General features: G+C 37.4%; 1 protein-coding gene across 5 annotated transcripts in view; it reads right to left on the bottom strand.

Moving 5' to 3' along the window:
• Window positions 1–27,817, bottom strand: part of mas (trypsin-like serine protease domain-containing protein masquerade) — a 130,523-nt gene that overhangs the window by 74,824 nt on the left and 27,882 nt on the right. For 4 of the 5 annotated variants that reach the window (XM_069843502.1, XM_069843522.1, XM_069843486.1 and 1 more), the window contains exons 2-3: window positions 6,481–6,707; window positions 4,264–4,324 (exon numbers count right to left, since the gene is read on the bottom strand). In XM_069843502.1, coding sequence (XP_069699603.1) covers window positions 4,264–4,324; window positions 6,481–6,707 — 288 coding nt within the window. Of the gene's footprint in view, window positions 1–3,322; window positions 3,509–4,263; window positions 4,325–6,480; window positions 6,708–27,817 lie in introns of those variants that run through there. The other variant, XM_069843511.1, reaches the window with a different exon arrangement.

Here is a 27,817-nt window from a genome sequence, read left to right as displayed (position 1 = left end):
ACTTCAATAACCTCTCACACCACACATGGGAGATAAAATGTAGGTACTCAAATCAATCTCAAAATTGTAACACACCACTCCAGAAACACTACGTGATCACTGCAAACGCTATTAACCCACCCAACCTGACCCAAATACCTTCCTCTCTTTTATATACCATAACATCATGATGTTATGTTATGGTTTATTTAACGACGCTCGCAACTGCAGAGATTATATCAGCTGGATGTGCTGGAATTTATCCTGCAGGAATTCTTTTAAATGCCAGTAAATCTAATGACATGAGCCTGTCGCAATTAAGCACACTTAAATGCTATCGACCTCGCCCGGGATCGAACCCGCAACCTTGGGCATAGGTGAGCCGTGCCTACTACCACGGCCGTTCATCTAGTACGTCACTTCATCTGTCAGAGCGCTCTCAGACGTCACAGAATAGATAGCGCTATCAATCCCTTCATTTGTTCTTTCCAAATAATCCTATTGGCCAGGTCATTACGTCTCACGAGGATAGAGGGGGAGAGAGTTTACCTGTTTTAACGGAGATACACGGAACGTCACTTGGGTTCCGGTACGCAGCAGATACACTTAACAAGATTTAGGCTCTCGTACGCGGGAGATATTCGGAAACACTTGGCTCAGATTCAAGCTCTCGTACGCGACAGAAACATTTAACAAGACTTCGGATTTTGGTACGGGGCGGATATAGACAACGTGACTCGGGCTTTGTACGTGCTGGAGATAGATCAGTGGAGTAGTTATATTGCGTCGTGTGTGTTTAGTATTTTACTGGATCGTAGTTTGAAACATCGCTTGCTAGTGATACGTCTTGGGGGCAAGTTTTAGTATTTTCATTGAGTAATATATTTGTGAGATATAGGCTATGTGTTTGAGGTAAATTGTATTTGGGAATTATGTAATGAGATTTGATTTGAAACGTGAGTTCATGTTCCGAGACGGTTAGAGTGATAAAGCAGCGGTTATGGTCTCACATATTGTTTTAGTGTATTCCCTGCTCCATTTGATTATTGGTTTCTTTCGCCGCTATTTGTTATCATATGCGTCGAGTTTTGTTGCTATTTAAACGATCCTTGAGATTGGAATTATCGTCCGTTACTTATTACGTGTATCTGTCTCCATCCCTCTCTCTCTCCGTTGGGTATTCATTTGTAAAGTGTAGAGATTTGTGTTAGTGCAATGGCACAGGTTATGTGAGCAATATGTGCACTGGGTAATGTACAGTGATCAGTCATGTGATGCCTTATGCTGGGTAGAGTTTGTCTGTTATTGAGTTTACATGTACCTTTAGTTTGCTTAGTTAGATTGAGTGGTATCTATGGTCGAATGGACAATGTATTAAGTTAGTGTGCTGGCTGGGTGTTGTGTTTAGATTCATACTCAGATAGTTAATATATATATATATATATATATATATTTAGAGAGTGGTTCATGAACATATGGTTTATAGGTCAGTTACTGATTATCGAGAGACGGCCATATTAGATGTTTATAACTTATAAGTGTGTTGGCCCCAGCCTTGTGATACTTTCAGGATTTACATATTCTGGGGATACCATTTCAGATTAGTTTGTTCTATTTTCATTCACCTATTTCATATTTATTGTTATTTCATTTTCCATTTATGTATATTGTTACTTATTATTATTAATTATATTTGTTTTACAAATTCGCACTATTCATTTCTAAAAGTCTTCCACTGCGCACATCCAATCCTTCCAATGTGCCGTCCACCTGGCGAAAGCAGCCAATATAAGAAAGATAAAGAGGAGGAGTGGATGATCGTACCACCGCCGCCCTCGACCACAAAGGCCAGCACTATACCAACTCGCCAACCAGGTCGACTCACACAATGAAGATGCAATTCTATGATATCAGCACGTCATTACATTATGCTGATGACAGCACTCTTGTCTTTGCTATGGTCTGGGGTAAATCGATCTACCAAAAATCGTTTGTGCAAGCCCTGATCACTATAGGCTATAACGCGTTATATACGTGATCAGAGGTGCAAGGCATACCAAAATTCTGAACAAACCAAACCTATTCTGTCACTGATCTTCGACTTTACGAAAATTCGCTTATTTATCTTTCAGATACTGGCAGCAGTGATATACTTCCCAAGAGTCTTCTGCTGAATAAGTTATAGCTAGGATGGGCAATTTTATTGAAAAGTTCCTTGAGTGGAATCATAGAAATGTATGTATGAAACGTGATATACTTAATGTGTGACGCATGTATATTTCTAAAGTTACTTAATTCCTCCCTCCATTTGATTATGATATAATGCAAAGCAAGTCCCGTGTGTGGTACGAGAGAATATCAAAGTTTCAATGACACACATAACACAATCTTGTTTCCAATCATTTTCAAAGCTTGAAATGTTCCTGCTTCTTTGATTTCATTTTCTGCTCTTCACTTCTTTTCGCACTCAAACTTTTCTGACACTTCACACACATGAACTTCCGCTTCTCAACACACAGTTTATCCATCTTCAGATATCTTCTTCATCTAGCATTCACTTTCCTAAGTATATTCATCCTGTAATTGAATGGCAGGCTGGAACTGCCGAAGAAAGTGTTTTTTCTTGCCGGATCCTTTTTTTCTGCAATCTCTCCTCGTGCAACGATGAAAGCACCGACCATGACCATCCACAGTTATATTCACTTCACGCCCACAACACACACATGCCTTCATTTTCTTTACTACGCCGTGTAGGTGTAAAAATGTCACCAATTCATTATTATTGTTCTTGTACCTCTCAACAAATTCAACAATTATGGTAGTGCAACCCTGGCAAGCCATTCGTACAATCTTACACAGTAAAGGACACGGAATAAAAAGAAATGGTACTTAGTACAACGCGAAAAATCTTCCGATTACAAAAACGAAATAATAAACTAATATTGCAAACGCAAAGCACGAACAATATTACAATCGGCGAAAGTCTTCAATCGAAACTAGGCCTCTTTTCGGTATATTTAATCTCTCATTCATTGGTAGTAAGTCTTCACGCAAGATATTTTATCACCTATTTTTGGAAATTAACAGGCTTATTTGTAGCCTTTGCTTTGGTTTCACGTATTTACGAAAGACACATTTGCGACTGGTGGAGTGGGATTCTGGTTGTCACACAAGAAATGTATCTCATTTTGACCTCTGCACTATGTTCAATCTCTCTATTTTGCGAAATTCTGTGTTCCTAAAACTACTGCCACAATATTGAACCGGCACTCACACCTGAACTTACAGAACTAAATACACCAACTTCAATTAGATCTAATGGACATTGGTTGAGTTGCTTAACCTATTTTGTGCGGTAATCCATACATATTTTGTTTCTGCACACAATTACGTTGTATCGTTCACACGAGTTATTACATATCTTGTACGCGCACATACACACTCAATCACCCAAAAACAATGTACTTTAAACACGGAAACAGCATAAAACACCTAAAACTTATATAATATATGCACTCATCGCTTGTAAACAATCATATTTTGTTCCTTCTTTCTCGGTCGACTGTTTAATATATCGATTGCAGTGGTAGCAACAAAATAAATGAATAACAATAATATGAATGCAAACGTCTGATTCGACTGCGGTCATTGATTCTAGTTTAAAGTTTCACACGTTATATATTGTACTCTTCGCATAACTTTTCACACATTTTACACACAATTTTCGTCCCCTACGTAAAGGTACACAACTTGTGATGGAAACCACAGAAAAAAATATAAGATGGTAACCATGAAGCAGTAGCACGTCACGACCAATGTCGCCAACGCAGTCTGGTTCCGGCGAATCTGATACACCAACAGATAACATTTGGCTAAACTGGTGGGAAAATCTGCCGGAAAAAATAATATTCTATTGCTATTACCCCTGATATTTATGTGATCAGGACCAATTTTCCATTATTAGCCTATTTTTGCTACTATCTTACTTCACACACAACAGTTTCACTTTGATTTTGTAATCTCGCAATCATCGTGCATTTAAAATTTGTTGATAAAAGAATACCAAAAATCTTAATAGATCATCTGCTGACACCCACCAGAGGCTCTATTATTATTATTATTATTATTATTATTATTATTATTATTATTATTATTAAGCATCTAAAACGGAAAATATATCTATAAATTATCACTTATATAATTGGCAAATGATGATAACTGTGATGTGATAGTGATTTTTTACAGAAACAAAACTGGAACATGCAACAACACTTATTACCTTACCAGAATCGTCTTTCTCCATGGTGGACGCAGCTGCTTCGGGTTGCGACGGTGGATCGGGAGACTGCAATAGAACAAAAGACGAATGCTTAAGACTAACGGTTATTACTGGTTACAGGTCTTTACATGTGATAATTTCTCAGTTAATGGAAATAACACTAATAAGTAATAATAATAATAATAATAATAATAATAATAATAATAATAATAACTTTGCTCTAGAATATGCCAGTAGGAAAGTCCAGGATAACACAGAGGGCTTGGAATTGAACGGGTTACATCAGCTGCTTGTCTATGCGGATGACGTGAATATGTTAGGAGAAAATCCATAAACGATTATGGAAAACACGGGAATTTTACTGGAAGCAAGTAAAGAAATAGATTTGGAAGTAAATTTCGAAAAGACAAAGTATATGATTATGTCTCGTGACCAGAACATAGTACGAAATGGATATATAAAAATTGGAAATTTATCTTTTGAAGAGGTTCAAATATCTTGGAGCAACAGTAACAAATATAAATTACACTCGAGAGGAAATTAAACGCAGAATAAATATGATAAATGCCTGTTATTATTCGGTTGAGAAGCTTTTGTCATCCAGTCTGCTGTCAAAATTTTATAAAACAGTTATATTACCAGTTGTTCTGTATGGTTGTGAAACTTGGACTGTCACTTTGAGCGAGGAACAGAGGTTAAGGGTGTTTGGAAATAAGGTGCTTTAGAAAATATTTTGGGCTAAGAGGGATGAAGTTACAGGAGAATGAAGAAAGTTACACATCGCAGAACTGCACGCATTGTATTCTTTACCTGACATAATTAGGAACATTAAATCCAGACGTTTGAGATGGGCAGGGCATGTAATACGTATGGGTGAATCTAGAAATGCATATAGATTGTTAGTTGGGACACCGGACGGAAAAGACCTTTGGGGAGGCCGAAACATAGATGGGAGGATAATACTAAAATGGATTTCAGGGAGGTGGGATAGAGACTGGATTAATCTTGCTCAGGATAGGGACCGATGGCGGGCATATGTGAGGGTGGCAATGAACCTCCGGGTTCTCTAAAAACGAATTGTAAGTAAGTAAATATTTCGACCCATCTGCATAGTCTTCAAATAGACGTTCATCTGTGAATCTATGCGCTTGACTAAAAGGGCTATGAATATCCGACTGTACCCGCAAACAGCGTGCTTCCAGTCGCTACGGATGAACGTCTATTTGAAGGTTCTCTACTTTGTATGAATGTATTGCAATAGTAATATGAGTTACAAGAGCGGTATGTTGAAGTTTTCATGTTCGAGGAAAAGTTTGAAAAAGCGAAACGTAGTTGAGTTTTTCTAATTTCCGAGAATTGAAAGAAAACATACCGCTCGTGTATCGTACATTATTTTGTGCGAAGATCGTTTATTACATACCTGAAAGACGAATTTCTAATTAGTTGCAATGAAATCTCCATCTTGGTTTCTGTTCAATGACGGCAAATTTGCAAAACAAAAATATCTATCTTCAACATTGTTGCTTTAAAATGTTTTCTGTGTTTACTATACTCCAGCAGACCGTGATATACGTCTGTCTTTTTTTTTTCCCCCAGTCTATGACGAGTCTGGAATCTTGTTGATTTTTTCACGGCTTCCTTAATGTTACTTGCATCACGAATGCAGTAACTTTAGTGGAGTTGTAGAGTTTACTTAATTTTTGCAAATATTTAAAAACAATAATTAAGAGTGCAATTTAGGTGAAATTGTAGTGGTAAGTTTCCAATTTATAATTATTAATATACTGAACGTCTCTAAAAATAATATGTTAAAAGCCTAAAGCAGTAAAATTAATATGTCACTTAAGCGGTAAGAAGAGGGAAATTGTTATGTGTGTTAGGTTGGGAATACTGAATGTAGAATTTTACACTTTCCGCGGATTGGTTTTGTGCGGAAACGGCCCACAACATGACAGTGAAGTACCTTCAGTTATTAATATAGAGTATCCCACATTAAGAAAAAAACATTTGACATACGATGCTAATCCATCAAATGACCAGTTGCCATAGAAACGCCTGCCGACCACATAGCTTGTACAATGTACTAGGCAAGGCCCAATTCTTTTTTTTTTTAACGTGGGATGTTCTTTTGATGTATAAATGACTGTTATGCACGTTTCTCTTTGTCTCTGCCCCAAATACAAATCCAGGCTTTGACCATCACAACAGCACCCTTGACTGACCTGGGGCCGCCTGGTGGTGGTGCTGACAGCGGGGGCGGTGCTCGTCTTGGGCGGGGGCGGCAGGCTGCTGCCGTTGTTGGGGGGCGGCTCCACACAGCACCGCATGCTAGGCGAGGGGCAGGCCACGTCCTCCAGCACCTCGTAGCAGATGAGCGTGGCCAGTGTGTGCACGCACACCCCGGGGCAGTCCTTGCTGTCCGCCGTGCTCGTGATGGTGTCCAGCAGACCTGCGACAACACGGAATAATACAGTATTTATCCTGATAAATATAACTGTCAATTTAACTGAAAGACTACGTGTTCATAATGTGTGTGTCCGCTTCATCTGCAATATTCGTAGATTTAAGGGTTGAGGATGGTATTTTTTGGTGAAAAATGAGTAGATTAAAAAAAAATGTAAACTCTGTGATATGTGAGGAATGCATAGCATAACATTTTGTGGGTATTTGTGCCCTTATCGGATGTTGAGTCGCCACCTTTAAACTTCCTGCGTTATGGATTTTTAAATCACTCGCCCACTTTTATTGTTGTTTCCGGTAAATTAAATTTTCGAAAAAAATTTTTTTTTAAATGCCCTTTGATATGTGTGGAATGCATTGCATAACATTTTGTGGGTATTTGTGTCCTTATCGAATGTTGAGGCATCATTTTTAAACTTCCTGCGCTATGGATTTTTAAATCACACGCCCGCTTTTATCGGTTTTCAGTACCTTAATTTTTTTTTGCTACATTGCCAGACAAAAATGGATATAATTTCTGAATTATTAAAGATACATGCATGAAATTTATAATATACATTCTTTAGACTATTAGGAAACGTTTCTCTGTAATAGAATTTTGTTAATTGATTTCATTTTAAAAATAAGTCCGTTATTTGGAAGAAAGGAAATCAGAAAATTGTTATTAAATTTTAATTGTTTATTTTACAAACGTAGGGACTAATATCAAAATTCTGTTACAGACAGTTTGTAGAACATGCTTTTGAAAATACACCGGAAAAAATTGTTTGAACTATCTTTAAAAACGGTTCAGATATATCGGTTTTAGTACAATCCTGCATTGGGTATATTTTTTTCAAATTTGGGCCCCGAAATTTTTTTTTTAAATATCTTTATTTGGTTGAGTTGCCACAGCTATGAGCTCTCTACATACAAAAAATTAATATTTTACACCAAATAGGAAAAAAATTTAAAAAAATACCATCCCCTCCCCTTAACTATATAACGCCATCTTTTGAGCTCTTTCATGGGTCCGACTAAAGGAGTGGAGAACAGCACATTCTTTATCTGTTCTATTTAAAATATTACTCATTTCTACTCCAAAATATCTGAATATCGCTTTGAATATCTTACAACGTTACGGAATCAACATCAGGCCTTATTATCCATTCCTCGTCACCGCACCTCTTTCTATTCATCTTCTTTCACAGTGTCAGTTTGTCACTTAAGGAACTCCTTACCTCGTCATGTTATGGATTGCCGAACAGTTAATCAATTTAAATTAGAGGTTAAAATGACATACTTTTACAGGGAATTGATTTGTGAGTGATAGCTTAATGTAATAGATTATTCTATATGTTTGTATAAATTTTCATTCAGACTTATTATAAAATGGGAATAGGATATAAATTACAAATGAAGCTGTAAAGTTCGTTTGAATAATTTCGAGAGAAAAATTGTCCTGGGGCCGGGCATCGAACCCGGGACCTTTGGTTAAACGTACCAACGCTCTACCAACTGAGCTACCCGGGAACTCTACCAGACACCGATCAAATGTTTCCCTCTATATCCACAGACCTCAAAGTGGGCTGACAACCGTCAAGCAACCAACGTTTAGTGTACACTAACTCTGTGTGACTTAAATTGTGGTTTTCTGTTAACGAACAGTGGCGTGTATTATGTAAATCAAGCTTTCTGGTATAACTCCCAGTAACGTTGGTTTGAATAATTTCGAGAGAAAAATTATTCCGGGGCCGGGCATCGAACCCAGGACCTTTGGTTAAACGTACCAACGCTCTACCAACTGAGCTACCCGAGAACTCTACCAGAACCCGCTCCAATTTTTCCCTCTATATCCACAGACCTCAAAATGGGCTGACAACCGTCAAGCAACCAACACTGAGTGCACACTAACTCTGTGTGACTTAAATTGTGGTTTTCTGTTAACGAACAGTGACGTGTATTATGCAAATCAAGCTTTCAGGTATAACTCCCTGTAAAGTTGATTTGAATAATTTCGAGAGAAAAATTGTTCCGGGGCAGGGCATCAAACCCGGGACCTTTGGTTAAACGTACCAACGCTCTACCAACTGAGCTACCCGGATCGGTGCCTGGTAGAGTTCCCGAGTAGCTCAGTTGGTAGAGCGTTTGTACGTTTAACCAAAGGTCCCGGATTCGATGCCCGGCCCCGGAACAATTTTTCTCTCGAAATTATTCAGAATATAAATTGTAATTACTTAATTATGTATCGTGTTTGGTGAATATTTCATTATACAGTATGTAAGCTCCTTAATGTGCATGGTAACGATTTTATATTTAAGTATTAATATTACTACGTTTTATTGTTTCATTGTATATTTCGCTTGTGTCAGTGTGGAAGAGAAGACCTCCTGGCCTTAACTCTACCAGAATAAATAAATTAATAAATAAGAGTGAGTGATTCTTAAAAGAAATGCTTACAAATCATAAGTGGTTCTATAACGTTTATTGTTGTTGTTATATAATGTATTTAAATTTAACATTTAAATTTATGCAATAAATAACTTGTATTTCGCCTACACCTCTTCTCTACTCATTTGTACACCCCTTGGCCCTGCATCGTTCGTTTTCGCCTCTTGTTTTTTATTTCACCTCGCTCTTTCCTCATCTTTTCGTCTACATTCTGTTTTCGTGTGGTTTCTACCACTCGCTTCGAGCTAGTGAATCGACCAACAAATCACTATTCTGTGATAATCCCCGTGATGGGGGAGCAACTTCTCCTACACCTGAGTATTACGAATCAGGATATACTCCAGGCGGCGCAGACTCGTTCGATAGAAAACAGAAACCAATTAATTCTATTGCGTGCTGTGTTGAATTGGATAGCACTGCTGAATATTATATTTGTGGACATCGCCCCGCTTCTGGAGATCATGGTCTTCCAGCCAGTCGCCTCGTGTTCGAACCCCGGCCAGGTCGTGATGGAAAAAGCAGAAGTAACACTTTTGTTTGGATATCCATCTTGTATAATTAAATTGTAACAATGAAAATTATTGCATTTGTTCGATTGTTCCCGTCTTTTGTTTCCTTCAGTGCCTCAAACTTACAGACGAAAAACTTTGAGAGTTTTATTTTCAAGTGACATTACGTAATTAAAACCACTTACAACTATTTTTTTAATAAATTATATTCTAAATTATGCAAATAATTCGAAATAATTATCTGGGACAAAGAAGAAACAAATTTTCAATTCCTCTATAGATTTGATCGCTGATATCACCTTAGAACCTTTATAATTACGAAATAAAACACATAATTTTTTTAAGTTGCAATGCATTGTTGCTCTTTCAAAGTCATAACGTCTTTCAGGGGCGGATGCAAGGGGGGAATTAAGGGGATATATCCCCTCCCGAAATTGTGAGAAAAATACGAAACAAGAAAAAAAATATTAATTTTAATTCGTGAATGTACATAGAAATTAGAGAGTTTTCCACGTAAATTCTCTTTGCTAAAGTGTTAAATTCCAAGAACTGCAGGAAGACAAACACAGCGTTCTTACTTCAAGACAGAGAAGTCATGAAGAGTATTTTAGGCTTTTAATTTTCCTTCTCTTCTTAGACTATTTCATTAGTCAGCTCAAGGGCAGGTTTTTAAATCATAAGGGAATCCTAAAGTCCATACAAACGTTTCTACCTAAAAACATAGTGCGAGCAGCAGATGAAGATTTAGAAACTGCTGTCGAGGCTATAGTAAATCAGTGGCCCAATGATGTTGATGCATTACCAGAGTCTTTCTTCAATGAATTGAAGATGTGGAGAAGAAATTTCCTTGATCAGAAAAATCTTCACCTAATACCTACTGATTTTATATCATCTTTGAACAGGTGCAATGAAATTATTTTTCCCTGCACTCGCAAGGCGCTGAAACTTTTCTGCACGTTGCAACACCAGAACGGTCGTTCTCAACATTGCAGTATTTGAAGACTTACTTGAGGAGCAGACAGATTAAATGGACTGGCCTTGATGTATATACATAAAAATGTAGAAGTAAAAGCTCACAAAGTACTGGATGAAATGTCTAAGAAGCCTCGTCGCCTTCTTCTGTAAATGTCATTCTGTCATTGTTTTTGTATTGCAGTCATTGTAAATGTTAAAATAAAAAAATTGTGGTTTATTTAACAACGCTCGCAATTGCCGAGGTTATATCAGCGTCGCCGGTGTGCCGGAATTTTTTCCCTGAGGACTTCTTTTACATGCCAGTAAATCGACTGATATGAGGCCTGTCGCATTTAAACACACTTAAATGCCATCGAGCTGGGTTGGGGTAGAACCCGCAACTTCGAGCACAGAAGGCTATACCGACTACGCTACTCAGGCCAATTTGTAAATGTTTGTGACTCGGAAACAAATTGTGAGTATATAAACTTATTTCTCATTACTCCATTTTTACTATCTCCTCAAATCCCTCCCCGAAAAAAAATCCTACGTCCGCCCCTGACGTATTTTATTTTTCATTAAATTCATACGCTTTACGTTATTAACCAATACGTCCGTTTCATCATCATGTCTAGCTGTAGACTGTTGTTTCCTCACACAGGAAAAGTGTCCAAATTCAACAATGCTGCACTTTTTCCGGCACATGGCAACAGCTGCCGGCCGCCATATTAGCACACAGCCCGTAGCAACACGGAAACACAACGGAAGAGACAAGTGAAGTGCGGGTCCCGTTACCGTGACGTCACGTGGCTACCGTTAGACAGTTCCTCCGCTCAATAGGTCAGACTCCGCTTCAGTGGGCGTGGCAGCTATTGTACTCCGCGTCTTCAATTCTTCTTCTTCTTCTTCTTCTTCTTCTTCTTCTTCTTCTTCTTCTTCCTCTTGCCGTTCCTCCTCAAACGCCATTTCTTCTTTATTTTCCGTCAACACAGAATTTTTTTAAACTATTGCAAGAATTTATTTCATATTGAATATCTCTACCAGTTTATCCGGGAGTGACGTTATAATACCTACAATTCTGCGTAACAAATAAATAGGCCAATGCGTATATATATATATATATATATATATATATACTAATATATATATATATATATATATATATATATATACTAATAATAAATCTGTAGCCAAAATTTTTCTGGTAATTTTCGATTTTTCAAAAATAATTGGTGTTAACATGTATAATTAACCATACTGAAACCGAAAATCGCTTTTTTGAAAATTTTCTTTGTATGTCTGTCTGTCGGTCTGTCTGTCTGTCTGGATGTTTGTTACCTTTTCACGCAATAATGGCTGAACGGATTTCGATGAAAATTGGAATATCAATTAAGTTCGTTGTAACTTAGATTTTAGGCTGTATGGCATTCAAAATACATTATTTAAAAGGGGAGTTATAAGGGGGCCTGAATTAAGTAAATCGAAATATCTCGCTTATTATTGATTTTTGTGAAACATGTTACATAACAAAAGTTTCTTTAAAAATTATATCCGATAAGTTTTATTCTTTGAAAAATGTTGATAGGACTGATATTTAAGGATATACAAGACTTTTAAAATAACAATACAATACATTTTCACCGCCGCCTCAGATTGTAGCATTGGTGTTCCTGCAGTAACTCCTATGAGCAAAATATAAAATTTTTGAGTAGGAAGAAAAAACCCATTTATTCATTCCATGGCAATGGTACATAGGAGATCGTGAATTCTTACATTTTCGAAAGAAAGAAATATAATTACATATTACTATATATGCTGTATCACTATTTAAGTTATTTGAAGGGTTCAGAACCATAGTGGGCCAAGCGCCATTTACTGAAGACGTAGAAAATAAGGGTTAAAATTAAGTTATTACCATAATTCAATAGAAACATATAGCAAGTAATATAAAGTATACACATTAAAACTAAAAGAAATGTCAATCTTCATTAAACTATGGTTGCATGTAATAACAATTAAGAAACATGTTAAAGGAATTGTCATTGCATCAAATGAGTGTCTCTGGATCAAAATGATCGCATTTTAATTATTTGGATGCAATTTAAATTAAGTAACATATTAAACGATTTATCCTTCTATCAAACACGAATGTTCCCTGGATCAAATGTCCTATTTTAATTATGTAATTACTTTATATTTATTTCTAACGGGTGCAGCGGAGCGCACGGGTACGGCTAGTATAACTTATATTATATACATAGAACAGAAATATAAATTAAAGAATTTATCCCCTATGATCAAACACTCGTGGTCGGGAGTTCAAAACTGACTTGTAGATAAGCAGAAAGAAGAATAAGACAAAATAAACAATTAATATAAGCAATAAAACATCACAGATTAGAAAAACAAGAGCCTATATGACAAAAAACAATGACAACTGCAAATGTTTATAACCAATATTCACAAGTATAATAATATTAGACTAATATTTAGCAATTAATTATCTAACCCTATCTTAAGTTCCTTAATATAATAAATTTCCCTAATATAATAGATTTTCCTTCAAATAAAATATTCAAAAGATAATACTTGGTAGTGGCTTTTAGAGAACCCGGAGGTTCATTGCCGCCCTCACATAAGCCCGTCATCGTTTTCTATCCTGAGCAAGATTAATCCAGTCCCTACCATCATATCCCACGTCCCTAAAAACCATTTTAATATTATCCTCCCACCTACGTCTCGACCTCTCCAAAGATCTTTTTCCTCCAACCTCCCAAACTAACACTCTAAATGAATTTCTGATACGTGCTACATGCCCTGCCCACCACAAACGTCTGGACTTCATTCATTCATAGCGTTCTACCCAAGGACAGGTCTTTCACTGCAAACCTAGCATTCTTCAATATTTACCATTTCTGCCTTCCTCGTTGTCTCCGCATATGATCCATATATCTTAGTGTCATCTATCATCTGATATCTTCTCCTGCCCTTAACTCTTCTCCCGTTCACCATTCCTTCCAGTGCATCCTTCAGTAGACAGTTTCTTCTCAGTCTGTAACTCAACCAATTCCTTTTCCTGTTCCTGATCAGTTTCAGCATCATTCTTTCTTCACCCACTCTTTCCAACACAGCTTCATTTCTTATTCTGTCTGTCCATTTCACACGCTCCATTCTTCTCCATATCCACATTTCAAATGCTTCTAGTCGCTTTTCTTCACTTCGTCGTAATGTCCATGTTTCTGCCCCATACAGTGCCACACTCGGTACAAAGCACTTCACTAGTCTCTTCCTTAGTTCTTTTTCCAGAAGTCCGCAGAAGATGCTCCTTTTTCTATTAAAAGCTTCCTTTGCCATTGCTATCCTCCTTTCGACTTCCTGGCAGCAGCTCATGTTACTGCTTACAGTACACCCCAAGTATTTGAAGCTGTCCACTTGCTCTACTGCCTCATTTAGAATTCGCAAGTTTACTTTCTTTGCTTTTCTTCGTATGACCATGGTCTTCGTCTTGTTGGCTTGCAGTTTTACTTGGGAAAGGTAAATGCGGTAGCTTCCCGTTACTTTCGCATCTTAAAAGATCCCAGGGGGCCCCAGCGTGGAGGTGAGGAGAGTGGATTTGACTAATTAGGCCCTCCGGACTTCCCCGAAATTCACCGCAAAGGTTAAATGTCAGTTCTGTCAGAGTTTCTGACCCGACCAGAGACCGGGAAATTCCACTTAGCCTTTGTCCCCACCCGTCTGGCTTTAATGTTCCTAATTATGTCAGGTGAAGAATACAATGCGTGCAGTTCTGTGTTGTGTAACTTTCTCCATTCTCCTGTAACTCCATCCCTCTTAGCCCCAAATATTTTCCTAAGCACATTATTCTCGAACACCCTTAATCTCTGTTCCTCTCTCAAAGTGAGAGTCCAGTTTCACAACCATACAGAACAACCGGTATGTAACTGTTTTATAAATTCTAACTTTCAGCTTTTTTGAGAGCAGCAGACTGGATGACAAAAGCTTCTCAACCGAATAATAGCAGGAATTTTCCACATTTATTCTGCGTTTAATTTGCTCTCGAGTGTTACTGTTGCTTCAAAGTTTACTTGAATTTTTCCACCTTTTCAAATAATAATAATAATAATAATAATAATAATAATAATAATAATAATAATAATAATAATAAAAGCCAAAAAATGGGTCATGAAATAAATTTAACATCGGTGGTATAGGGCAATTTAGTGTCCCATTAACTTCTTGAATTATACTACGGTAATTGTTTTTTTAAAACACACACGTGACGCAGTGTGTCACATGTCAATATTTATCACCACATCTCAGATATTGTAAATGTAAGTTATACTCTCACAAATTTTTGTTTATTTGCTTGTGGGATGTAATCATCACAACTGTTTTTCTTTTGTTTCTATGGTAACCAGGCAACGTGTCGTATTGTCAAATTACGAGATATATAAACAGCATCGGTAAATATAACAAAAAATTACGATCTCTAAAAATATCTTATTTATGACATTTGTTTATGTTTACTTATGAAAAGAGGATAAAATAGAATGATAGACCTAAAAAAATATTTATGACTCCCGAAGAAACATACTTTGAGAAACGCTGGTATAAATCAAAGCTGAAATAATGACGACAAAAACAATTGACACTGAAAACTAACGAAATGTTTACAGATTACAGTATTTCAAAGTCAGGAAACGCCCTAGTGAAAAATGCATAGAAACAGAACGCCCCCTCTGTCCTCCTCAGACACATGAAGAGTCCTGCAACCAGGCAAACGCCTCGGAAGGCATTTGTTGACAGGAACAGGAAGGACAGCGCTGAAAGGGAAAGAGGCGACCTTGAGGTCAGTGATCCGACATTCCTGCAGCACCGTTAACCCACACCACGCATGCGCCTGACCTACTTCGTGAGCAGAACTGCAGTTTACGAAAAATGTATTTTCAAATTGTAACGGATTTTTTTTCGAAATGCCAGATTATTTGTCTATGAATGTAGAGATGAACTTTTGTTCGTTTTCCATTAGTACCGGCAAGAGAGGGACAGATACAGCAGTCAAAATAGATATTCATTGCAGAAAATAACAAACATTTTAAATCATTCGTTTTGTGAAACATCTTAAAACTAATGTGAGGATCCGGCAAAGAAACGGGAGATTGGATATCGACTCATTTATTTTCTTTTCAAAATGATATAACTTACATGAAATCATGAAGTACAGTCTCAGAAACAAACAAATGACTCGACTCTTGAAGTTCCATATACAGCACTATTAACACCACAATGATTTTGGGATGGTTTTTAACCCTGTATTATTTGAATAATAATATAGGGAAGTATTTCACAACTAGGCCTAATGCAAAAAGCATGACATTAATCTGGAAATAACATCAAATGAATGTCGAAGAGTCATTGTTAAACCAACAATTTATATAGGACAACACCGATTATCACCATTCATTGATAGCATTCTGACAGCTCTGTACTAGCGTGCTTGCTCGCAGACTACAAAGTTCAGGGTTCGGATACTGTTGAGGAAAGAGTTTCTTTTTGATTCATTATTCAGGTTAATTTCGTTTCCAATCATTCCATTTTACGGCATGATTTCTAATTATTGATCTACACTATTAAGAATAGATCTACTTTCATCGTATCTTTTCAAATGCCTTTTGTCTTACAACAACAATCGATGTAAAATTAATTTCAATAACTGCCAAAGGAATCTCGTGCGTACCATTGTTTTGGAGTACTGAGCATGCGCAGTGCGTTATAACTGTAACTTGGGTTACTGAGCATGCGCAGTGTGTTATAACTGTAACTTGGAATACTGAGCATGCGCAGTGTGTTATAACTGTAACTTGGGATACTGAGCATGCGCAGTGTGTTATAACTGTAACTTGGGATACTGAGCATGCGCAGTGTGTTATAACTGTAACTTGGAATACTGAGCATGCGCAGTGTGTTATAACTGTAACTTGGGATACTGAGCATGCGCAGTGTGTTATAACTGTAACTTGGGATACTGAGCATGCGCAGTGCGTTATAACTGTAACTTGGAATACTGAGCATGCGCAGTGTGTTATAACTGTAACTTGGAATACTGAGCATGCGCAGTGTGTTATAACTGTAACTTGGGACACTGAGCATGCGCAGTGTGTTATAACTGTAACTTGGAATACTGAGCATGCGCAGTGTGTTATAACTGTAACTTGGAATACTGAGCATGCGCAGTGTGTTATAACTGTAACTTGGAATACTGAGCATGCGCAGTGTGTTATAACTGTAACTTGGAATACTGAGCATGCGCAGTGCGATATAACTGTAACTTGGAATACTGAGCATGCGCTGTGTGTTATAACTGTAACTTGGAATACTGAGCATGCGCAGTGTGTTATAACTGTAACTTGGAATACTGAGCATGCGCAGTGTGTTATAACTGTAACTTGGAATACTGAGCATGCGCAGTGTGTTATAACTGTAACTTGGAATACTGAGCATGCGCAGTGTGTTATAACTGTAACTTGGAATACTGAGCATGCGCAGTGCGATATAACTGTAACTTGGAATACTGAGCATGCGCTGTGTGTTATAACTGTAACTTGGAATACTGAGCATGCGCAGTGTGTTATAACTGTAACTTGGGTTACTGAGCATGCGCAGTGTGTTATAACTGTAACTTGGGATACTAAGCATGCGCAGTGTGTTATAACTGTAACTTGGAATACTGAGCATGCGCAGTGTGTTATAACTGTAACTTGGAATACTGAGCATGCGTAGTGTGTTATAACTGTAACTTGGGATACTGAGCATGCGCAGTGCGTTATAACTGTAACTTGGAATACTGAGCATGCGCAGTGTGTTATAACTGTAACTTGAAATACTGAGCATGCGCAGTATGTTATAACTGTAACTTGTGTTACTGAGCATGCGCAGTGTGTTATAACTGTAACTTGGGATACTGAGCATGCGCAGTGCGTTATAACTGTAACTTGGGATACTGAGCATGCGGATTGTGTTATAACTGTAACTTGGAATACTGAGCATGCGCAGTGTGTTATAACTGTAACTTGGAATACTGAGCATGCGCAGTGCGTTATAACTGTAACTTGGAATACTGAGCATGCGCAGTGTGTTATAACTGTAATTTGGAATACTGAGCATGCGCAGTGTGTTATAATTGTAACTTGGAATACTGAGCATGCGCAGTGTGTTATAACTGTAACTTGGGATACTGAGCATGCGCAGTGTGTTATAACTGTAACTTGGAATACTGAGCATGCGCAGTGTGTTATAGCTGTAACTTGGAATACTGAGCATGCGCAGTGCGTTATAACTGTAACTTGGAATACTGAGCATGCGCTGTTATAACTGTAACTTGGAATACTGAGCATGCGCTGTGTGTTATAACTGTAACTTGGAATACTGAGCATGCGCAGTGTGTTATAACTGTAACTTGGGTTACTGAGCATGCGCAGTGTGTTATAACTGTAACTTGGGATACTAAGCATGCGCAGTGTGTTATAACTGTAACTTGGAATACTGAGCATGCGCAGTGTGTTATAACTGTAACTTGGAATACTGAGCATGCGTAGTGTGTTATAACTGTAACTTGGGATACTGAGCTTGCGCAGTGCGTTATAACTGTAACTTGGAATACTGAGCATGCGCAGTGTGTTATAACTGTAACTTGAAATACTGAGCATGCGCAGTATGTTATAACTGTAACTTGTGTTACTGAGCATGCGCAGTGTGTTATAACTGTAACTTGGGATACTGAGCATGCGCAGTGCGTTATAACTGTAACTTGGGATACTGAGCATGCGGATTGTGTTATAACTGTAACTTGGAATACTGAGCATGCGCAGTGTGTTATAACTGTAACTTGGAATACTGAGCATGCGCAGTGCGTTATAACTGTAACTTGGAATACTGAGCATGCGCAGTGTGTTATAACTGTAATTTGGAATACTGAGCATGCGCAGTGTGTTATAATTGTAACTTGGAATACTGAGCATGCGCAGTGTGTTATAACTGTAACTTGGGATACTGAGCATGCGCAGTGTGTTATAACTGTAACTTGGAATACTGAGCATGCGCAGTCTGTTATAGCTGTAACTTGGAATACTGAGCATGCGCAGTGCGTTATAACTGTAACTTGGAATACTGAGCATGCGCTGTTATAACTGTAATTTGGAATACTGAGCTTGCGCAGTGCGTTATAACTGTAACTTGGAATACTGAGCATGCGCAGTGTGTTATAACTGTAACTTGGAATACTGAGCACGCGCAGTGTTTTATAACTGTAACTTGGAATACTGAGCATGCGCAGTGTGTTATAACTGTAACTTGGAATACTGAGCATGCGCAGTGTGTTATAACTGTAACTTGGAATACTGAGCATGCGCAGTGTGTTATAACTGTAACTTGGGATACTGAGCATGTGCAGTGTGTTATAACTGTAACTTGGAATACTGAGCATGCGCAGTGTGTTATAACTGTAACTTGGAATACTGAGCATGCGCAGTGTGTTATAACTGTAACTTGGAATACTGAGCATGCGCAGTGCGATATAACTGTAACTTGGAATACTGAGCATGCGCTGTGTGTTATAACTGTAACTTGGAATACTGAGCATGCGCAGTGTGTTATAACTGTAACTTGGGTTACTGAGCATGCGCAGTGTGTTATAACTGTAACTTGGGATACTAAGCATGCGCAGTGTGTTATAACTGTAACTTGGAATACTGAGCATGCGCAGTGTGTTATAACTGTAACTTGGAATACTGAGCATGCGTAGTGTGTTATAACTGTAACTTGGGATACTGAGCATGCGCAGTGCGTTATAACTGTAACTTGGAATACTGAGCATGCGCAGTGTGTTATAACTGTAACTTGAAATACTGAGCATGCGCAGTATGTTATAACTGTAACTTGTGTTACTGAGCATGCGCAGTGTGTTATAACTGTAACTTGGGATACTGAGCATGCGCAGTGCGTTATAACTGTAACTTGGGATACTGAGCATGCGGATTGTGTTATAACTGTAACTTGGAATACTGAGCATGCGCAGTGTGTTATAACTGTAACTTGGAATACTGAGCATGCGCAGTGCGTTATAACTGTAACTTGGAATACTGAGCATGCGCAGTGTGTTATAACTGTAATTTGGAATACTGAGCATGCGCAGTGTGTTATAATTGTAACTTGGAATACTGAGCATGCGCAGTGTGTTATAACTGTAACTTGGGATACTGAGCATGCGCAGTGTGTTATAACTGTAACTTGGAATACTGAGCATGCGCAGTGTGTTATAGCTGTAACTTGGAATACTGAGCATGCGCAGTGCGTTATAACTGTAACTTGGAATACTGAGCATGCGCTGTTATAACTGTAATTTGGAATACTGAGCATGCGCAGTGCGTTATAACTGTAACTTGGAATACTGAGCATGCGCAGTGTGTTATAACTGTAACTTGGGACACTGAGCATGCGCAGTGTGTTATAACTGTAACTTGGAATACTGAGCATGCGCAGTGTGTTATAACTGTAACTTGGAATACTGAGCATGCGCAGTGTGTTATAACTGTAACTTGGAATACTGAGCATGCGCAGTGCGATATAACTGTAACTTGGAATACTGAGCATGCGCTGTGTGTTATAACTGTAACTTGGAATACTTAGCATGCGCAGTGCGATATAACTGTAACTTGGAATACTGAGCATGCGCTGTGTGTTATAACTGTAACTTGGAATACTGAGCATGCGCAGTGTGTTATAACTGTAACTTGGGTTACTGAGCATGCGCAGTGTGTTATAACTGTAACTTGGGATACTAAGCATGCGCAGTGTGTTATAACTGTAACTTGGAATACTGAGCATGCGCAGTGTGTTATAACTGTAACTTGGAATACTGAGCATGCGTAGTGTGTTATAACTGTAACTTGGGATACTGAGCATGCGCAGTGCGTTATAACTGTAACTTGGAATACTGAGCATGCGCAGTGTGTTATAACTGTAACTTGAAATACTGAGCATGCGCAGTATGTTATAACTGTAACTTGTGTTACTGAGCATGCGCAGTGTGTTATAACTGTAACTTGGGATACTGAGCATGCGCAGTGCGTTATAACTGTAACTTGGGATACTGAGCATGCGGATTGTGTTATAACTGTAACTTGGAATACTGAGCATGCGCAGTGTGTTATAACTGTAACTTGGAATACTGAGCATGCGCAGTGCGTTATAACTGTAACTTGGAATACTGAGCATGCGCAGTGTGTTATAACTGTAATTTGGAATACTGAGCATGCGCAGTGTGTTATAATTGTAACTTGGAATACTGAGCATGCGCAGTGTGTTATAACTGTAACTTGGGATACTGAGCATGCGCAGTGTGTTATAACTGTAACTTGGAATACTGAGCATGCGCAGTGTGTTATAACTGTAACTTGGAATACTGAGCATGCGCAGTGTGTTATAACTGTAACTTGGGATACTGAGCATGCGCAGTGTGTTATAACTGTAACTTGGAATACTGAGCATGCGCAGTGTGTTATAGCTGTAACTTGGAATACTAAGCATGCGCAGTGCGTTATAACTGTAACTTGGAATACTGAGCATGCGCTGTTATAACTGTAATTTGGAATACTGAGCATGCGCAGTGCGTTATAACTGTAACTTGGAATACTGAGCATGCGCAGTGTGTTATAACTGTAACTTGGAATACTGAGCATGCGCAGTGTGTTATAACTGTAACTTGGAATACTGAGCATGCGCAGTGTGTTATAACTGTAACTTGGAATACTGAGCATGCGCAGTGTGTTATAACTGTAACTTGGAATACTGAGCATGCGCAGTGTGTTATAACTGTAACTTGGGATACTGAGCATGCGCAGTGTGTTATAACTGTAACTTGGAATACTGAGCATGCGCAGTGTGTTATAACTGTAACTTGGAATACTGAGCATGCGCTGTTATAACTGTAACTTGGAATACTGAGCATGCGCAGTGTGTTGTAACTGTAACTTGGAATACTGTGTATGCGCAGTGTGTTATAACTGTAACTTGGAATACTGAGCATGCGCAGTGAGTTATAACTGCAACTTGGGTTACCGAGGAGGCGAGTTATTTTTTTTTTTTTTTTGTCAATTATTTCTTGAGAAGGACGTCCTTAACGAGTTGGGTACAGCTTAGAGCAGTATTTTTTTTTTTTTAAATATTCAACATTTTTTTCTCCATTACTGTATCTTGTTAAGGCCGGGTAGCTCAATTGGTAGAGCAGCTGGCTACGGACTGGAAGGTCCGGGGTTCGATCCCAAGTGGTAACAGGATTTTTTCTCGTTGCCAAACTTTCAGAACGGCCCCGAGGTTCACTCAGCCCCCTATAAAATTGAATATCGAGTCTTTCCCGGGGGTAAAAGGCGGTCGGAGCGTGGTGCCGACCACACCACCTCATTCTAGCGCCGAAGTCATGGAAAGCATGGGCTCTACGTCCATGCCCCTCAAGTGCCTTCATGGCATGTTACGGGATACCTTTACCTTTTTTTTTACTGTATCTTGTACAATAATTAAAATTGGTATGTGTAAAACACTATCCTTCTACTATATGAAAAAAATATTTTTACGATTTAAAAGAAAATACTTATATATATTTTTTTCAAAATTCAAATTTCACTGTGCAGTGATGAAGCGTTTCCCTCATAACTCATAAACTTGTTAACTTTTTCATGTTCTCTCCCTTTTATTTTATTGCTGAAACTCAAGTTTACAATATCATGCTCTTTAAACTACATTCCTTAGGCCTAATAAACAATATTCTTTCATTTTGTGTTAGATGTTTGACAATTATTAAAATGAATTTATTTTTTATCAGACAATCTATCAAAGGTAGGGAGTGATTTTGCATCATATTGTAGATATGGCATGCATAAATACACACAAAAAATTTCATCACAGAATGTTGGATAGTTTTTGAGTTATGAGGGAAAAGCTTCATCACTGCACAGTGAACTGAATTTTAAATAAATAAATAAATAAATAAATAAATGAATGAATGAATGAATAAATAAATTAAATAGATTAAATAAATTAAATAAATAAATTAAATAAATAAGTAAATAAATAAATAAATAAATAAATAAATAAAATAAATTAAATAAATTAATTAAATAAATTAAATAAATTAAATAAATAAATAAATATTTTTTTTTAAATCGTAAGAATATGTTTATCATATAGAAGGACAGTGTTTCACACATACTAATTTTCATTATTGTACAAGATAGAGTAATGGAGGAAAAAAAATGTTGAGTATTTCCAAAATTTTACACCTTTAAGCCGTATCTAACCCCTTAAAGTGACTGCTACCGAGATGGAAATGTGCTTCGTCAGACATTCAATAAAGTCTTCATTTTCATCCATGTAGTTAAAAATCTCCTCAAAAAAGGTTTTTTTTTTTTCGGTTGAGAATAACGATACGCATCAATATGACGTCATTGAGTTATTTGAAATTGTAATGAATAATAATATGTCATTACACAGAATTGGAATCATTTGGAAATTAATACCAGAGTTTAGTATTTTAGAATTAGAATGCGAAATTAACTATTCCTGTCTTCATACTCCCAGCACTTAAATTTAACAAGGCGGAGCCTTCTCGTTAACTACTTCATAATCGCTTCCTCATTCCAGGAGGCCTAGTCTACAGACAACAATGCAATTGATAGTCGAAACGATTTACACGTCAATATGACGATAGTAATTCCTGTCTTTGTACTCCCAGCATTTAAATTTAAGAAGGCGGAACCTTTTCGTTAAGATTTTTACATGGTAAGGAAGATTCCGGATCATAATTGTGCTATACTGTAAGTTTCTAAATATACAACTGCCACACCTATGTGTTATTAAAAGTAATGATACAAATTATGTTCGCAAATTATTTGTTGCTAAGAATAAAAACAAAACAATGACTACAAAAATCTCAATCACAGTAACATCTGAATATCACTTAATGTCAAGGCCACCTATATTTTGCAGTAGCTGTGTTTCCACTACCGGTACACGAATAGATCAATGGAGATAATCCGTTAACGCCTTCAGGAATCGAACCTGTTTTCTTTTAGCTTGTAGCACAACGCCTTAACTGCTCGTCCCTGAGCACATCCATTATTTTATAAAGTTTTTATTCTGTTTTATGGCGTGGAGTCCTTATGTATTTACATATTTATCTATATTTATTGAGTTGATATCTTTGTTTCCATCGTGTGTGACATCACAATCTAGGAATATGAACTGGTGAACTTGCTAAATCGCACAGTTATTTTTTTTTTCGAAAATGGAGAACTTTCTTCTGAAATTCAAGGTCGTGATTTCTTTCTTTCTCTTCATAATACAGTAATTGTAGCGTTAAATAATTTATGAGGTAAGTAACGAATGAACGCCTGCAGTTCATTTCAAGTCTGCAACACGCTCGACACATTCCATCACGTTTCGCCCGTAGCAGGAGGCCACCGGAAACCACAAACTGCAGGGGCTAGCAGAGCACACTCAAGGTCGAAGCTACTGCGAGGGCTAGGGGATGAAACACAAATTCCTGTCCACAGAATAGCTGGTATGGCAGCACCACTACCGTTACCATCTTATTTATTGTCTATGAATAGCCTCTGTAGTTTAAAAGGAACGTTAAATAAATAATTACAATTACAATTATCATCTTATCGTCTGTGAATAGCTTCTGTAGTTTAAAAGGTAAGTTAAATAAAGAATTACAATTATCATCCTATCGTCTATGAATAGCCTGTGTAGTTTAAAAGGTACGTTAAATAAAGAATTACAATTACAATTATCATCTTATCGTCTATGAACAGCCTGTGTAGTTTAAAAGGTACGTTAAATAAAGAATTACAATTACAATTATCATCTTATCGTCTATGAATAGCCTCTGTAGTTTAAAAGGAACGTTAAATAAAGAATTACAATTACAATTATCATCTTATCGTCTATGAATAGCCTCTGTAGTTTAAAAGAAACGTTTAATAAAGAATTACAATTACAATTATCATCTTATCGTCTATGAATAGCCTCTGTAGTTTAAAAGGAACGTTAAATAAAGAATTACAATTACAATTATCATCTTATCGTCTATGAATAGCCTCTGTAGTTTAAAAGGAACATTAAATAAAGAATTACAATTATCATCTTATCGTCTATGAATAGCCTCTTTGGCCTAAAAGTATTGGCATGTTAAATAAGTAATTACAATTACAATTATAATAAATTTAATTGTACTTGTATTTCCTTCAAAGTCCATCATCTATCCTTTGATACATTTTTCACTTTCGTCTTCAATTTTTCATCCTTTTTCTCTGCTCCTAGTTTTAATAAATTGTTTGACATTTCATCTTTGATTTTCTTTTTATGTCTCCAGTGTTGCTTTCTTTGCTTTTATTTCATTTCCTCTTTCTACATACATAATACGGCTGCAATCATTTCTGTCGATAAAGGCGAAGGCCACATGGCAAGGTCAACAATGATCCACAGCAACGCAACATCTCGCTTGGAATGTTCGTGTCTTATCCGGGCATTCATCTCACCGCGGGAGCAAGCATGAAGTGTGGTCCTAGGGCAGCGCAACTTCTTGGATTTGACTCTAGCCTGCTGTACTCACCTGCGGCTTCGATGTGAGCCATTCTCAAGTGTTATTCCAAGCATGACCTGCTACTCTGCCCCAATATCAAGACTAGGGCCTACATACACATGTATGACAATGCGTGGTGGGGCAGTCCTACAGACAAAGATGATAAAGGTGGGACATATGCAGGAGGGATTTCGACCCACGTATGATTTGCATGCCTGTGGTTAGACTCGTCACTTCTCGCAATTTACGAGACAGCTGTCGTGAATCATTCATTCCTCTTGACCTCTAAAGGAGCGGTGCCAGCATCCACACACGCGATTATTTTCTGTACTTGGCTTCATTAGCAACGCAAGTCAACCCTTAACCCTAAATACCGGTCTACCAGGCCGATATGGTGTTTTGTTTCTTGAATATTTGCAACACTGCTTAATATTATGTTTTGTCCTTTGAGCTATGTTTCTTTTAGGACCGTATTCATAAACGAGACTTTGGATGAGGACTTCCCAAAGTCGACTTTCGTAGTAAAGTTTAACTTTGTTAAAAGTCCTATTAATAGACAATACTTCTGAGACTTTGCCATTGACTTTGGTAAGTCGATATTTGACGATCTTGTTCTAATGTTGGCAATCAAAATCACTGCCTTGTAAACGAATTAAATTAATATATAGTTGAAATAGAGTAGGCATTGCCACAATCAAAGCCGTCTTTTGAGTTACAAATCAATAAAACAATTGAACATCGGTACATGTTAAGCGATTGTTAACCGTTATTTAGCTTTACTAACGTAAGTACAAAAATTGACATTTTTAGGTCTTTACACCAATCGATAGTAATTTGTTCTTCTACTTGGTCACAAAAATCATAACTCAGTTCAAACAGTCTTGTATATAACACAATTCGTAACTACAAAACATGATGTAGAGTTCATATGAAATAGCATTGCCTGTTAAGAATTTTGTTGTGAATAAAATATCAATATTAGTTACATTAGTTTCACATTAAGCCCTCAAATTATTTCACTGTAAAATAATGTTATTCTGAAGATAGGCTATAGAAGATAAGAAGATGCCACCAATGACAGACTATGAAAGAGATATATTATCCTGCTATCAGTTGGCATAGTTATTCCCTGCTTGTGTGTAGAAACTACTTAAAAATTATCTGAAATAAACATGCAGAAAACATTATTATGACGACCGCAGGATTACAAATTAACTGCATATCCAACTGTATAATCTATCCTTTATACAATTAAAATAGTCAAAATCATTATTAAGTTATCAATCCTTACCTATAGCGTAATATCGCTATGAAATAAATTGTATTACTTAGTGATGGAACAGATAATCCTTTTTGATTATTCATCAATTAAAGTTGAAACATAACGAGGATATTTAATACTGTATTGCAAATCTAGTCTTTCAGGTAATGCTCCCTGTAAAGCAGACTTGAATAATTTCAAGGGAAAAATTGTTCCGGGGCCGGGTATCGATCCCGGGACCTCTGGTTGAACGTACCAGCGCTCTTACCAACTGAACTACCCGGGAACTCCATCCGACACCGTCTCAACTTTTCCCTTTATATCCACACAACTCGCGTGGGCTGACGAACCGCCAGAGACCCACATCGAGTGCACACAATCTCTGTGTGACTTGGAATTGTGGTTTTCTGTTAACGTACACAGTGACGTATATATTATGCAAATCTAGTCTTTCAGGTAAAAAGAAAAGTTGAGACGGTGTCGGGTGGAGTTCCCGGGTAGTTCAGTTGGTAAGAGCGCTGGTACGTTCAACCAGAGGTCCCGGGATCGATACCCGGCCCCGGAACAATTTTTCCCTTGAAATTATTCAAAATTATTCTAATACTGCTTGTTTATCAAATCTATAATCTATAATAATACGCTAAGGAACATGAGCAGCTTTAATAATCTCCTGGATGTCTTCAATATCCTCGGAAAATTCAACAATTTTCCAAATATCAGCCATTATCCTTATGTTCACGAACGGAAGTCAAAGTCAAAGTCTAGATTTTGGGTGACTTCGAAGTAAAGTTACGATTGAAGTTTACTTTCGTCAAAGTGTCGACTGTGAATAGGAAAATGGTGACTTTGTACTTTCAAAGTCAACTTTGGTCCAAAGTCTCGTCTGTGAATACGAACCTAAGTCCTTTAGGTGTGCTGTAGTGTGGGTTTTAATCCAAATCTGTTCAATGCATCGTTATCGATGTTTCCTATAAAGTACGTAATTATTGTCTTCTATATTTGCCGGTCTCATAGACCGGTATATCGTATTACATAATATTTCGTCAACTTCAATGTTGTATGTTTTGTGTTTAATTTATTTTTGGTAATTAGTCTTTATTACGCCCAACAGTTATTGCAAACATCTCCCACCTGTCAGTTATGCCCACTGATCCTCATTTTCTGAAAATAATGCAGCAATGGCCAGAAGATGAAGATGAAATTGTTGATGAAAATAAAGTAGATCAATGTCCACATTTGGATGATTTTGCCAAAATTCTGATTTAATCATCCCTAGTGCTAATCAGACCGACAAATCAGATTCAGAG

This window comes from Periplaneta americana, chromosome 2, assembly GCF_040183065.1.
Source record: "Periplaneta americana isolate PAMFEO1 chromosome 2, P.americana_PAMFEO1_priV1, whole genome shotgun sequence".
Taxonomy (NCBI): Eukaryota; Metazoa; Arthropoda; class Insecta; order Blattodea; family Blattidae; genus Periplaneta; species Periplaneta americana.
This window is presented reverse-complemented; position numbering and strand designations above follow the sequence as displayed.